The sequence below is a fragment of the Carlito syrichta genome, unplaced genomic scaffold (assembly GCF_000164805.1).
Source record: "Carlito syrichta isolate Samal-C Ts95f unplaced genomic scaffold, Tarsius_syrichta-2.0.1 Scaffold315497, whole genome shotgun sequence".
NCBI lineage: Eukaryota > Metazoa > Chordata > Mammalia > Primates > Tarsiidae > Carlito > Carlito syrichta.
In genome coordinates, this window is record NW_007259593.1 from 866,616 (window position 1) to 880,186 (window position 13,571).

The 13,571-nt window shown below is 57.5% G+C and overlaps 1 protein-coding gene across 1 annotated transcript in view; it reads left to right on the forward strand.

Moving 5' to 3' along the window:
• The window catches only part of TECPR1 (tectonin beta-propeller repeat containing 1), a 25,533-nt gene extending 15,908 nt beyond the window's left edge, over nucleotides 1-9,625 (forward strand). Inside the window, exons 16-24 of the mRNA XM_008072900.2 lie at nucleotides 4,482-4,578; nucleotides 4,699-4,778; nucleotides 5,819-5,875; nucleotides 6,308-6,488; nucleotides 6,947-7,082; nucleotides 7,746-7,838; nucleotides 8,716-8,822; nucleotides 8,936-9,055; nucleotides 9,204-9,625. Coding sequence (XP_008071091.1) covers nucleotides 4,482-4,578; nucleotides 4,699-4,778; nucleotides 5,819-5,875; nucleotides 6,308-6,488; nucleotides 6,947-7,082; nucleotides 7,746-7,838; nucleotides 8,716-8,822; nucleotides 8,936-9,055; nucleotides 9,204-9,317 — 985 coding nt within the window. The 3' untranslated portion in view covers nucleotides 9,318-9,625. The remainder of the gene's footprint in view (nucleotides 1-4,481; nucleotides 4,579-4,698; nucleotides 4,779-5,818; nucleotides 5,876-6,307; nucleotides 6,489-6,946; nucleotides 7,083-7,745; nucleotides 7,839-8,715; nucleotides 8,823-8,935; nucleotides 9,056-9,203) is intronic.
• Nucleotides 9,626-13,571: the final 3,946 nt, after the last annotated feature.

The following is a 13,571-nucleotide window of genomic DNA, read 5'->3' on the forward strand; positions in this document are numbered from 1 at the left end:
CGTGGGCTCAGGCAATCCTCTCACCTCAGCCTCCCAAAGGCGCGGGATTACAGGCTGAGCCACCGAACCCGGCTCCGTTCTCTTTCATTATCACCCCCTACCAAGACCTGCCATCTTGACTTTGAACACTAGTCTTTGGGGGTAGAGGTCAGATGTCTCCTATACCATGGTTTGCCTTTTCACCCTCTCAGAGGTGACTTTTGGTTTTTAAATGCAGTCTAGTTGATCAGTCCTTTTCTTTACACAGTTAGGTTCTTTAACAAATCCTTTTATGAAATCTCATCAACCAGAGGCAATGAACATAGTCTGCTGTCTTCTAGAGCAGCAGTCATCAATCTTTCTCTAGAAAGGGCCAGATAGTAAATATTTTAGTTTTTGTGAACCTTACGGTCTCTGTCACAGCCACTCATTCCTGCAGCTATAGGTCACATGTCACCAAAGGCGCTTTGATGTGTCTCAATAAAACTTTGTGTATGGACACTGAAATTTGAATGGCATTTCATTTTCTTTTCTTTTCTTTTCTTTTTTTAAGTCAGAGTCTTATTCTGTCACTCAGGCTAGAGTGTTGTCACATGATCACGGCTACCACAGCCTCAACTTCCTGGGCTCAAGCAATCCTTCCGCCTCAGCCTTCCAAGAAGCTGGGACTACAGGCATGTGTTACCATGCCTGGCTAACTTTTTCATTTAGGATAGAGACGAAGTCTCACCAAGTTGCCCAGGCTGGTCTCGAACCCCTAAGCTCAGGCAATCCTCTTGCCTCTGCCTCCCAAACTGTTGGAATTACAGGCATGAGCCACTACACTTGGCTAGACGTCATTTTCACCATGTCACAAAGCATTGTTGTTCTTTTGATTTTTTCCCATTTAAACATGTAAAAACCACCCTTATCTTACGGTTGTGCCCAAATAGGCAGGGAGCCTGAAGTGGCTCACATCGCAGTTTATCCACCTTATTCTACAAGCTTCACTCTTCTGCCTTGTGCAGTTAAGTCTAGAACTCTTGGTAACTGTTTGGCACATAATGTGAGGTCAAGTTGTTTTTGTTTATTTTATTTTACTATTATTTTCTTTTGAGTCAGGGTCTTACTCTGTTGCCTAGGCTGGAGTGCAGTGGCATGGATCATGGCTCCCCACAGCCTCAACCTCCTGGGCTCAGGCGATTGTTCTGTCTCAGTCTCCCGAGAAGTTGGGACTATAGGTGTGCACCAATAAACCTGGATAATTTTTTTTATTTTTGTAGAGACAAGGTCTATGTTTCCCAAGCTGGTCTCGACTCCTGGGTTCAAGCAGTCCTCCCGCCTCAGCTTCCCAAAGTGCTTTGGATTACAGTGTGAGCCACCGCGCCCAGCAACTCACATTTTTCACTGAGAAGACTGTCCTCTCCATCCTGCACTACAAAGTGCCACCTTGGATTTTGTTTGTTTGTTTTTTGTTTTTTGTTTTGAGTCAGAGTCTCACTCTGTTGCCCGGGCTGGAGTGCTGGGCTCAAGGTGATCCTTCCGCCTCAGCCTTCCAAGTAGCTGGAACCACAGCATGTGCCACCTTGCCTGGCTAGTTTTTCTTGATTTATTGTAGAGATAAGGTTTTGCCATGTTGCCCAGGCTGGTCTCGAACCCATGGACTCAGGCAATCCTCTCACCTCAGCCTCCCAAAGTGCTGGGATTATAGATATGAGCCACCGTGCCTGGCCTACCTTGGTTTTAAATTCAGTGTCTATGTGGGCAGCAGTCTTCCCACTCTGTCTTTCCTGATGAGTTGCTGGGTATCCTTGAGCTTACCATATGGTTCCACTCATTGTCCTTTCATAGGGAGGTTTCAAAACTAGCAGAACCAATCTTCTCATCTCCTTCAGTGGTGTTTTGGCTCTTCCTGGAGCATTTCTAGATGAATTTTAGAAGCAGCCTGTCCCAGTCCTTAAAAACCATTAGGATCTGGGTTGGGAAGATCTGGATCTGTAGATCTACTTGGATAGCATATTTGTCTTCCATTAGTAAGTCCCTAACTCTGTGGACAGAGTATATACCTCCATTTATGTAATTTCTTCTTAATAAGGTTTTATAATTTTCTATGCAGGGGTCTTGACATCTTTTATTAGATTATATTTCATATTTTTGATACAATATAAATGGCACATTTAAACCTGTAAATTTTTTTTTTTGAGTCGGAGTCTCACTCTGTCACCCAGGCTGGCGTATACTCACAGCAACCATAGCCTCGGCCTGCTGGGCTCAGGCGATCCTTCCACCTCAGCTTTCCAAGATGCTGGAGCCACAGGCGTGTGCCACTGTGCCTGGCTAATATTTTGACTCATTGTAAAGACAAGGTCTCACCAAGTTGCCCAGACTGGTCTCTATCACTTGGACTCAGGCAATCTTCTCACCTCTGCCTCACAAAGTGTGGGAATTATAGGCATAAGCCACTGCACCCAGCTAAATTTGTTTCTTTACTTTTTTTTTTTTTGAGTTGGAGTGTCACTCTTGTTGCCCAGGCTGGAGTGCAGTGGCACACTCATGGCCACCACAGCCTCGACCTGCTGGGCTTAGGTGATCCTTCCACCTCAGCCTTCCAAGTAGCTGGAACTACAGAAGCACACCACCACACAAAGCTAGTTTTTGTGATTTATTGTAGAGACAAGGTCTCACCAAGTTGTCCCAGCTGGTCTCAAACCCCAGGGATCAGGCAGTCCTCTCGCCTTAGCCTCCCAAACTGCTGGGATTACAGGCTGAGCCACTGCACCTGGCCTAAACCTTATTTTTTAACTGTTTGAGTCTACGTAAAAAGATGTACTTGTGGCCAGGTGAAGTGGCTCATGCCTGTAATACTAGCGCTTTGAGAAGCCAAGGAAGGAGAATCAATTAAGGCCAGGAAGTTCAAGACCAGCCTAGGCAACATAGTGAAACCTGATTGCTCCCAAAAAAGAAAAAATACATAATTAATTTCCTTTTCTACTTTTTCAAAATTGTTGAAGTAAATGCCAAAAGATACGAAGAACAAATACATGGCAACGCTAACCTCACAGCCAGAGGTAGCAGCCACTTTAGCATGTGAGGGTCACCTTGAGATGGCCCTCTATGTGCACGTGTTGTCTGTGTGGGAGACACAGGGCTGGCACTGAAGGTGGCTCAATGGGCTCCCCATTCCACACCCAGGGGTGGGGCCGGATTATCTGACTTCTGCTCATTCTTGGACATGTAGATTGTGACCTTTCACTGTCGTACAGAACCATTTAAAGGATTTCCTTGTGTGTAAATATTTGTGTGTTCCTCTGATTATCCCAATAAGTCAGAGGATTTGAGCTTTTCTTGTTCTTTTTCTTTTTCTTTTTTTGAGTTGGAGTCTCACTCTGTCGCCCAGACTGGTGTGCAGTGGCCGCTCCTGGCCACCGCAGCCTCGACCTGCTGGGCTCCGGCGATCCTTCTGCCTCAGCCTTCCGAGTAACCGGAATTACAGGCCTGCACTACCACGCCCAGCTAATTTTTTTTTTATTTATTGTAGAGATGATGTCTCACCAAGTTACCCAGGCTGGTCTTGAACCTGTGGGCTCAGGCAATCCTCTCATCTCGGCCTCCCAAAGTGCTGGGATTATAGGCGTGAGCCACTACACCCGGCCAGATTTGAGCTTTTCTAAGGCAGTTGATAGGCATTGCCACAATATCTCTTGACAACCTGCAGCTTGACTGTCCAATGTAGCTTGAATCTCTGCTTTCCCCTCACATCTTCTTTAGTCCTCATGAGGGACAGGGCAGTGCTGCTCCCCCGGGTCCATGTGAGAGAGGGCAGACCGAGGGCCATAGCTAGTCCTCACCAGTGTGTGCTCCACTTTGGCCTCCCGCACCTCATCCTCACAGTCGCCCACCCGAAACTGGCCTGTGTGTTGCTTGCACTCACACTAGTGTACTGTGACTGTAACAAAGTACTGCAGGTGCATGGCACGAACAATAGGAACGTGCTGTCCCCAGGTCTGGAGGCCAGAAGCCCAAGACCAAGGTGTCGGCAGGACTGACTCCTTCTCCGGGCTCCAGGCCTCTGTCCCAGGTGTGTAGACAGCCATCTGCTCCATGTACTCACATCCTCTTGCCTCTGAGCATTTCTGCTTCCACGTTTTCCCTTTTCGTAAGAATACCAGTCATATTGATTAGGGCCCACCCTAATGGTGTCATCTGAGCTTGATCATCTGCACAGACTCTATTTCCAAATCAGGTCACATTCACGGGTACTAGGGGTGAGGACTCTGACATCAGCCCATAACTCGAGGCAAAGAGAGGTGGCCCCCAGACTGCGTGGAGCACGGTAGCCTCAGTGGATGGGCTGATTGGTACTTGGATATGTGAGGTCCCCCAGTGGGTCTCACCCAGGGCAGTTCTGGTTTTGCGTGTCACCGTCGGGAGTGAGCGCGTCTGAAGGCAGCTTGCTCTGGGGCTGGAGCTCAGGTGTGCTGGGGTGTGCTGAGCGGGTCATCACCCCTGTCATCCTGCCACAGGGGGCTGCCCACGGACCGGTATATGTGGAGTGACGCCACGGGGCTGCAGGAGTGCACCAAGGCCGGCATGAAGCCCCCATCCCTGCAGTGGACCTGGGTGAGCCCTGGGGGATGTAGCGGTCCGCCCACACTGACCCTCCCCTCCCACCCCTTCCTGAGCTTTCTGACTGCTATGTGGGTTTTGGGGGTCCGGTCCTCACGGATTCACTCCTCCCAGGTTTCCGACTGGTTCGTGGATTTCAGCATTCCTGGGGGCACTGACCAGGAGGGGTGGCAGTACGCCAGCGACTTCCCTGCGTAAGCCTCTCCCCGCATAGGGCCTTGTGGGCTAGATCCCAAAGCAGCAGGGCCCCAGGGCATGTGGTCCCCAGGCCTGGTCCTCTGCCCTCTCGGCCCTGGCAGTGGCAGCCTCACCATCAGTAGACTGAGTGCTGCTCCCAGCCCTGGGTAGCTCTGGCCCCACAGTCCTGGGCCTAGCTGAAGAACTGACCCCTAAGGAGCAGAGCCCTGCTGCCACCTCAGCAGAGGGAGCCATCCGAGGGCATGGGAGGGGGAGGGGAGCTATACCCACACATCTGGTTTACCTGGCGCACGTGGCCCTGGTCGGTGGTGCAGGTGGGAGCTCGGTGGCTCTCATACTTGGTCTGTCCCTGTCATGCCAAGCCCAGATTCTGGGAGGGCCTGACATGGGACCTGGAGCACTGGGCTGAAGGCCTGCAGGAGGGCACATTGGCTTTGGGGGGCTTTGGGCCAGGCCCCGACTGGGAAGATTTTGACCCAGCCCGGGCAGGGTGTAGGTGAAGGGGCAGCATGAGCCCCTTGGAGTGAGGTGGGCACCCTCCTGGGAGGCCCTGGGACCTGGAACACAGGTGCGTGGACAGTCCCTTCATGGTACACGGGTCACGCCCAGCCAGAAAAAGCCAGAAGGGCCTGAGCTGGGGCCAGGCCGGAAGGCTTCTGAGCAGACTAGGGCCATCCCTTGGCCGCAGCCCAGCCTCCCAGGCAGCCTTCCCCGGGTCTCAGGCCCTGAGCTCCACGGAAGATCTTCCCCAAAAGGACTCTGATGGGGCCTGGGGAAGGGAGGCTCAGAGTCCCCTTGGCCTGACCCCCTGGGTGAGCAACTGTCCTGCCCTGGGCCCAAGGAGGTCCCAACCCCAGTGAGACCCCAACCCTGGGGAGACCCTCGGAGCCAGGAGGCACCTCTTGAGATCTGTGTTCTTTGAACCTGTTCCGTGGCCTACACTGAGGCCTGTGGTAGGTGGAGAAAGAGTGGGCGTGTGCGGGATCCCTTTTCTGAAACTTCCACGAAGTGCCTGGGTTTAATCTTCCTCTTGCAGCTCATACCATGGATACAAAACCATGAAGGATTTTGTCCGGAGAAGGTGCTGGGCCAGGTGAGGGGAACTGCAGGGTGACGGGCACTGAGGGGAGCTCTGGTTCCTCTTGGGTCAGCTCTCCTGGCCTCTGACCTCAGCCCCAAGGGAGGAAGCAGCAGGGAGGGGGAGGGGAACGCAGAATCAAAGTAAATGTCAGCCCAGGAAATGCCCTCAGGCTCCTAACGCTCTGGTTTCAGAAGTTTGTTTTCAAGAACAAATAAGAGAAATGTCACTGGCAGGCTCTGCGTGTGGGCAGGACAGGGTATGGGCCTGGCGAGGGAGTCACCTGTGGACCCCTCACTCCCACCCCCTGGGGGCTCTCTCAGGGGCCCTGCCTCCAGCCTCTCTCGAGCCCAGGCAGGGGACTCCCCTATCCTCTCGGCTCTGGGGGAAGGCCCCGGGCTGGCAGTCACCCAGGTGTCCCTGGGCTGTTCCCTTTCCACCGTACAGAAAATGCAAGCTGGTGACCAGCGGGCCCTGGCTGGAGGTGGCCCCCATCGCCCTCAGGGACGTGTCCATCATCCCCGAGAGCCCAGGCGCCCACGGGAGGAGGCCCAGCATCGCACTCTGGGCCGTCAGCGACAAGGGGGACGTGCTGTGCCGCCTGGGTGTGTCGGAGCTCAGCCCCGCGGTGAGCCTCTGGGCCCAGCAGATTCCCCACAAAGCCAGGACTCTTGCTCCAGTGCCCGGCTGGGCTCAGACTCCCCAGGCCTGCCAGGACTCTGCACGTGCCTGAGTGGGTCACTAGGCCCTGTGGTGCCAAGGATGAAGCTGGCGTGAGGAGCCGCCACCTCTTGGGGCCTGGGCAGAGGGGACACAGGCAGACCCAGGGATACGGTGGCTCTTTGGCGCCAGAGCCCTCGTGTGTCGGTGCCCTGGTGAGACGCTTCCACTGTGTCTCAGGAGGAGCCCAGGGGTTCCGATCAGGCATGGTCAGGGCTGAGGCAGGCCGAGCGGGTCTGTGTGACCCCAGCCACCCCAGCCTGCCATGTGTGTCCCACCTGCTGGGCTCATTTCACCTGGGCCCGGGGGGTGGGCAGGTCTAGGGCCCCTGGCAGCTGCTTTAGTGCCCCTCCTACCTATCCCCAGGGCTCCTCCTGGCTGCACGTGGGCACTGACCAGCCCTTCACCTCCGTCTCCATCGGTGCCTGCTACCAGGTGTGGGCCGTGGCCCGAGATGGCTCTGCCTTCTATCGGGGCTCTGTGTCCCCCTCTCAGCCAGCCGGTAAGTGTTGCCCTCCAGAAGGTCCCCACACGGCCCCAAGCCACGGCAGCTCCCTGTGTTTCTGTGTCACGAGCAGCTAGTCGGCTGGTCTCCTTTTTAGTTCAGCTCGACAAGTATGTGCTGAATGTCCTTCTGGGCCACGCACAGGGCCGAGCCAGGATCCCCAGAAGCTGCATCCCCTCCCACTGGGACTGACTGGAGCAGTCACCTCTGATGTGGGGCAGCCCTCAGCCAGCCCACTCAGCTCTTCTTGGGGGCCCCCGTGCCTCTGCCCTGTGGGGCCACTCCCCGGTCACCACTCTGGTGGGTCTCTGAAAGGGAGGGCCCTGCTGGCTTATTCTTTGCTCTGTGTTCAGGTGGTGCCCAGTATTGGGGAGGCTGGCATGCAGCTGCTTTCCCCTTGGGGCTGGGTTGGCTCTGGGCTGGCACTCCGCCGCGTGTCAGACTGGGCACCTCTGTGTCCCTGCTTTTGAGGTGGGTTCATCTGAACCCGCCACAGCCGCCGAAGGCCCAGGCAAGGCTGGAGGGCTGAGCTGACACCAGGCCCCGCCATGCATCCAGGTCTGTCCAGGAGAAGGGGCGGAGGTTGAGGTTGCGCTGTCAAGGTTTTGCTCACGGGTGTGATGTCTCCTGCTGTAGCCTCAGTCAGTTCCCCCTTTGCAGGTGACTGCTGGTACCACATCCCATCTCCTCCCAGACAGAGACTGAAGCAGGTGTCGGTGGGTCAGACATCGGTGTACGCCTTGGATGAGAATGGCAAGTCTTGTTGACACTCTCCTTGGTCAGGGATGTGTGAGCGCCTGGTGGGACGAGACCTGGAGGAGAGGCACAGACTCTCAGGAGTGCCCAGGCCTTCTGGGCCACACTTTTCTCGGGGACGTGGGGCGCCAGGTGTCACAGCCAGGTACCGGGCTCCACGTGCGGTATGACCCGCCCCTGTCTTGGCAACTACAGGACACTGAGCTACAGCCCAGGCCGCAGGGCCCTGACTCAAGCCCCCCCCAGCCACTGTGAGAGGCGAGTTAACGCAGGGTCTAGGGACCCCAGTCCCAGACAGCCAATCCCTCACCAGGACAGAGGGCAGAGGACACTCAGGCCTACCGAGGACACAGCATCAAGGCTGGGTGATGTTGCAGCGGGGCTTGTACTAGGCCTGTCTTCTCGAAGGTTCCACCCAGGCCTACATGTGACACAGGAGCCCCAGGACAGCTCAGGCTGGCTCTCCCCAGGCAGGGCTGTCGCCAGTTCCCTTCAACATTCTGTAGCTGTTACAGAAGAGGAAAAGGCAAAGAAAGGGAGAATCAAGACTCAGCCCAGGGTGTTTATTCCAGATCCGGTTCTCTTTTTATTTGTTTAAAAATGCTTTGTCCTCAGTTTCTACCTGAGTAGCGAGAGGCATGAGATGCCAGCCCTGCCCGGCACAATGGGACGATTATGAGGCAAACCCAGGCCTGCAGCGGGCAGAGCTGGCTGCAGCCCAGGCCCTCGTGTGGGTCGGGAGTGTGGAGCAGTGGAGGTCAGACCCCCCCTGGCTTCCCAGACTGAGGTGGTCCCAGGTGGGGCCTGGTCTCCTCCGGCCGGGCAGGAGGGGCCTAGAGGGCTCTGCTTTTGACCCCCCTGCTTCTGTCCCCAGGGAACCTGTGGTATCGCCAGGGGATCACACCCAGCTACCCACAAGGCTCCAGCTGGGAGCATGTGTCCAACAACGTGTGCCGGGTCTCCGTGGGGCCCCTGGACCAGGTCAGGGCGTCAGAGGGTCGCGGGTCCTTGGAGTGCCCCGGTTCCCTGTCTGGTTTCCCCCCTCCCACCCCCAGAAGCCCCACCACTGGGGTTTCAGCAGGTCTTCATTCCAGATCTGGGTGATCGCGGACAAGGTGCAAGGGAGCCACGGCCTGAGTCGGGGGACAGTGTGTCACCGCACGGGCGTGCAGCCACATGAGCCCAAGGGCCAGGGCTGGGACTATGGCATCGGGGTAAGTGGGGCTGCGCTGTCACACTGTGTATGTACGGGCCCCACAGGCGGGGCGCCACAGCGTCACAGAGGCCTGGCAGTCCCTGGGACCCGGCCCCCTCGGGGTCCTAGAGCCCTGGCACCTCCGGTGACACAGTTCTGTCCTCCAGGGAGGCTGGGACCACATCTCAGTCCGGGCCAATGCCTCCAGGGCCCCCCGGGGCACGTCCCGGGAACAGGAGCCCAGGGCCCCACCCGAAGCCCACAGGCCTGTCCACTGCTGAAGCCATTCCTGCCCACCTGGACGCTGGGACGGTGCTGGATGTGGAGGGTCAAGGTCGAGCCATTCTTGGGCTTAAGTGTGTCGTGGAACAAGTGTCACCAGGTGGACTCAAGAGGGAACCTGGTCCAAGGCCGTGGCCACTTCAGAGGCACTGCCCAAAAGGCCTAGAGATGTGAAACGAACGTTCCCACACATGTCCCCATCTGTGAGAAGCACTGTGGGGGGTGGAGTGGGGGCTGCACCCCCAGCGGCCTTAGCCCCTTCTGCCCCTTCCTTCCCGTCTGCCTCCCACCTTTCTGGGCCAGACACCTGGAGCCTGGGACCTGGAACCTACAGCCTGGAGCCCTTCTGGAACACAGCTCAGTAACGAGTCCCCTAGAGCCGGCACCTCAGACAGCATCTGGGCTCACCGCTCCTGGCCACCCTGTCCCAGAGAAGTGACTGTGGGCCAGGGCCGCTTTGCCACGTGCTGTGACCACTTTCTCAGAGCAGGACTTGCCAAGAGTGTTTCATTTCAAAAGCTAAGGAGGGGCCGGGCTCTGTGGCTCAGACTGTAGTCCCAGCACTTTGGAAGCTGAGGCGAGTGGATGGCCTGAGCCCACGGGTTCGAGACCAGCCCGGGCAACTTGGCGAGACCTCGTCTCTACAAATACATCAAAAATTAGCTGGGTGTGGTAGTGCGCGCCTGTAGTTCTGGCCACTTGGAAGGCTGAGATGGAAGGATCGTCAGAGCCCAGCGGGTTGATGCTGGGGTGGCCGTGAGCATGCCGCTGCACTTCAGCCTGGGCAATGGAGTGAGACTCCAACTCAGAAAAAAAAAAGCTAAGGAGGGAGTTGGCAGATTGGAAATAAACACTGACGTGCAGGGCTATCCTCCTACTGGTGGGCCAGGGCCCCAACAGGAAGGCCGAGAGGGGAGGAGGGGCTGCCCATGGCTGGAGACCACATCCATGTGCAGAGTCACCACCGCCATCATTCCCATCAGCCCTTCCCCTTCCTTTGCCCAGGAGGTCGTTTGCACAGCTTGAGATGGAAGGAACAGACTCGTTACCAACTGGCCTTCCTGGGAATCCTGTGTTTTGTCCTCAGTTATGCATGGACAGCTTTGCTGTCAGCATTTGCTACCCAGAGCTGACACTAGGGAATGTCCTCTGGGCCCTCCAGCAGGCATTCAAGAGACCTAGGGCTCTCAGCGTTTCTGTGGGCGACGCCGGGTGTGAGTGTGGAGCTCACAGGCCAGTCACGGGAGGGCCCTGGTGGCGGCGGCCACGCGCAATGTTTGCAATTCAATGTCAGGTTTTCTCTGGGCATTAGGGTTTGGTTCCCCACAACAGCGACCTGTGCACTCTGCTGTGATTTGCTGTCTGCAGGTGGCTCTCGGCGAAGCCCCGCGAGGGGGTCACTTTGCCCTTCTCCAGGGTGACGTGTCCTCTCGCTGTTGAGCATTGTTTACCTGCCCAGCATCACTTCCTCGGATGCTCTATTCAGTAAAGACGTACGCCAGCGTGTTGTGTGTGGTGTCTTTATTGAGACATTGCGACTGACATGCACAGTCCCACGCGCCTGTCACAGGGCAAAAGCAGCAACTGCCATGACGTCTTTTATTTTCACTCTATGACACAGCATCAATCTTATTAGTACTTTGAAGGGGCCATTAGAAAAAATAAACGTCAGTTTGGGTCATTTAGGAAACACTTCACCACCATTACAGCAGGGGCATGGGCCACTTAGTTCCAGTTGGGTTTTCCCAGACAAAGTCACAATTCTGGTTTCTCTGCTTGCATTGATGGTGGTGTCACCTCGGAGCTCATTCAGGGTGCCTGTCGGCCAGGGTGGAGGGGTCGACGGCTCGGGGATGAGTCCAGGCAGCCAAGGCCCAGCAGCGTGTGGGCCCCTGTCCCGCTTGTGCAGACTTTTTAGGAAACTGAGCCCCAATGGCCAGGCAGGGGCTCCCTGCAGGACGGAGGATCCAGCCCGGCCTTGGGGTCTAGGATGGGGCTGAGGGAGCAGACCTGTCCCCTCTCCTCCCCCTGACACTGGACACCCAGAAGCAGGGCTGGGACCTCAGGATCCTTTGTGATGTGGCTGCAGGGCATGCAGATCCCTCTGTCCACGGGTGAAGACCCACTGGGTGGCTGGGACCAGGTCACCCTCTGGGAAGCCAGAGGGGCACAGCTGCCAGGTTGGGGCAGAGAGAAAGCGCCGAGAGGCCGTTGTCCTGCAAAGCAGTGACCCCAGGCCCTCGTGCCACCCTCCGAGTTGTGGCCAGTCACCAGACGTGTGTGCCTCAACAGAGAGTCCTCTGGGCACCCACCCTGGGCTTTCAGGTTCATCCAGCAAGTTCAGGGGTGGACTGAGCCCTGTCCTGGCCGAGGCCCAGCCGGAAACAAGAGCTGCCAGATCTGTAGCACGTGGTCGACCCTGACTGGTGGCGGTCGCTACCACCTTGTATCCCTGCCGGGGCTGAAGCCCCACCGCAGGGTGGCCTGGGCGCTCTACGTCCCGAGCTTGGAGGTGGGCCCAACCGGGGCTCGCATTGGTGGCCATCCCCAACTGACCTTCCAGAGCGGCCCCTCCCGAGGGCAGACCCAGAGGCCCAGGGTCCCCACCTGAGCTGTGATGAAGGGTGGGGGGCTGGGACCTGACCAGGCCTCCAGAGGATTCCAGGAAGGGCACGTGAGCAAGTGTCACTGAGATGAGACCCACGTGCCCAGGCCGCCCTCCAGCGGGTCTGACCAGGAGAGTCAGGATCAAAGCAATAATGCCTGTTCCTGGGGGCACCACCTGCTGCCCTTGTGTGGTCAGGGCTGACGCCCCGCCCGTAGGGACCGTCAACGTCTGGTGGCGGGACCCCCAAGCTTGGGAAGGGCGAGGTCGCCTGGTGGGGACGGGCCAGCAAGAGCCCTTGGCCATGCTGTGGCAGCCATGTTCCCATCTTGGTGTGGCTCTCACTCCTGGCACGTCCAGAGGGGCCTGGCCCCCAAGGGCCTCTGAGACAGCTCTGGGTAGAGGGACAAGGGAGGGGAGAGCACAGTGGCCAAGTCTGGTAGAGCAGGTGGGGCAGGAACGACTGACAGAAGGAAGCTGGCCTGAGGCAGTGGGGACGTGCCAAGACACTGGGCCCGGCTATCAGGGAGCGGCCCAACCTGCCACCCCAGGCTTCGCCCCATAGAAAGGCCCAACGGGCTCCAGCTCAAACCAAGGTCCAAGAGCATCCTCATGTCCTACAAGCTGCCCTCTACCAAGCCTACGACGACCCTGCATCAGGGACACACATGACAGTGAGGAAAAGTCAGGGTGGGAGCCTGTGAGGGGCTCCAGACAAAGCTCCTCCCTCCTATGGCCAGGATTGGGCGGGAGGCCCCAGGGCCATTCTGGGGGGCGACCCAGGGCTTTGAAACGACTCTTCCAGATGCACCCAGCCCTGCCTCCTGCTCCAGCTTCCTGGCACCCTCAGCAGGAGGGCCCTGACCCTCCTTGGCCAGGCACAGCTTGGGGGCTGCCGCCCCCAGAAGCACCCACTTGGGAGGAAGGAGGAAGATTCCAGCTCCTCCCCTCAAAGTCCCTCTAGAATGAATTTGAGATCATCTGATTAGAGCTTCTGGCAGCTCCAGCCATCTTGGCTCGGCCACACTCCCTGAGCGGCCTTGGGCTTTGCCTGGTTAGTTCTGAGCCTCAGTTTACCCCACGTGGGCCCCATCTAGCCCTATGACGAAGGTTGAAGGAGGGTCCCTTCCCAGGGCTTGGCCTCAGGAGTGGCTGGGAAATTCATAAGTAACCTTTTCCTGGAATCTCCCCTTGCCAGGAGGGGGTTGAGAGGGAAGAATCTGGTTACAAAGCCAAGGCCTTGCAACTCCTGCTGATTCCCCTAGTTCAGTGGAAAGACTGGACCTGGCCCCATGCAGAGGTTTGGGCCTCATGGTGCCCAGGGCCATGGCCTCACCCAGACCACTCGCTTGTCTCCAGGGGGAGGCCAGGAAAAACGGCTCCAGGGAAGCGGCTGGGCATTCAGGGAGAGTGGAGTCCTTGAGGCCACGTCCTCAAGGGGCGTCACCACCCCCGCCTGGGGCTCGTAGCACGGAGGGGCCGGGGCCGGGATGAGCGGGCCAGGCCGCCCCTGCCACCCCCGTCCCGGGCCGGGCGCTAGGTGCCCTCTCGGAAGCTGTGGATCTGCGTGGAGTACCTCTGCAGGTGGCCCTGGGGCGGGGCCTCGGTGGCACCCAGGGCCGCCCCGGCCGTCTGCTGCTGCTGCTGG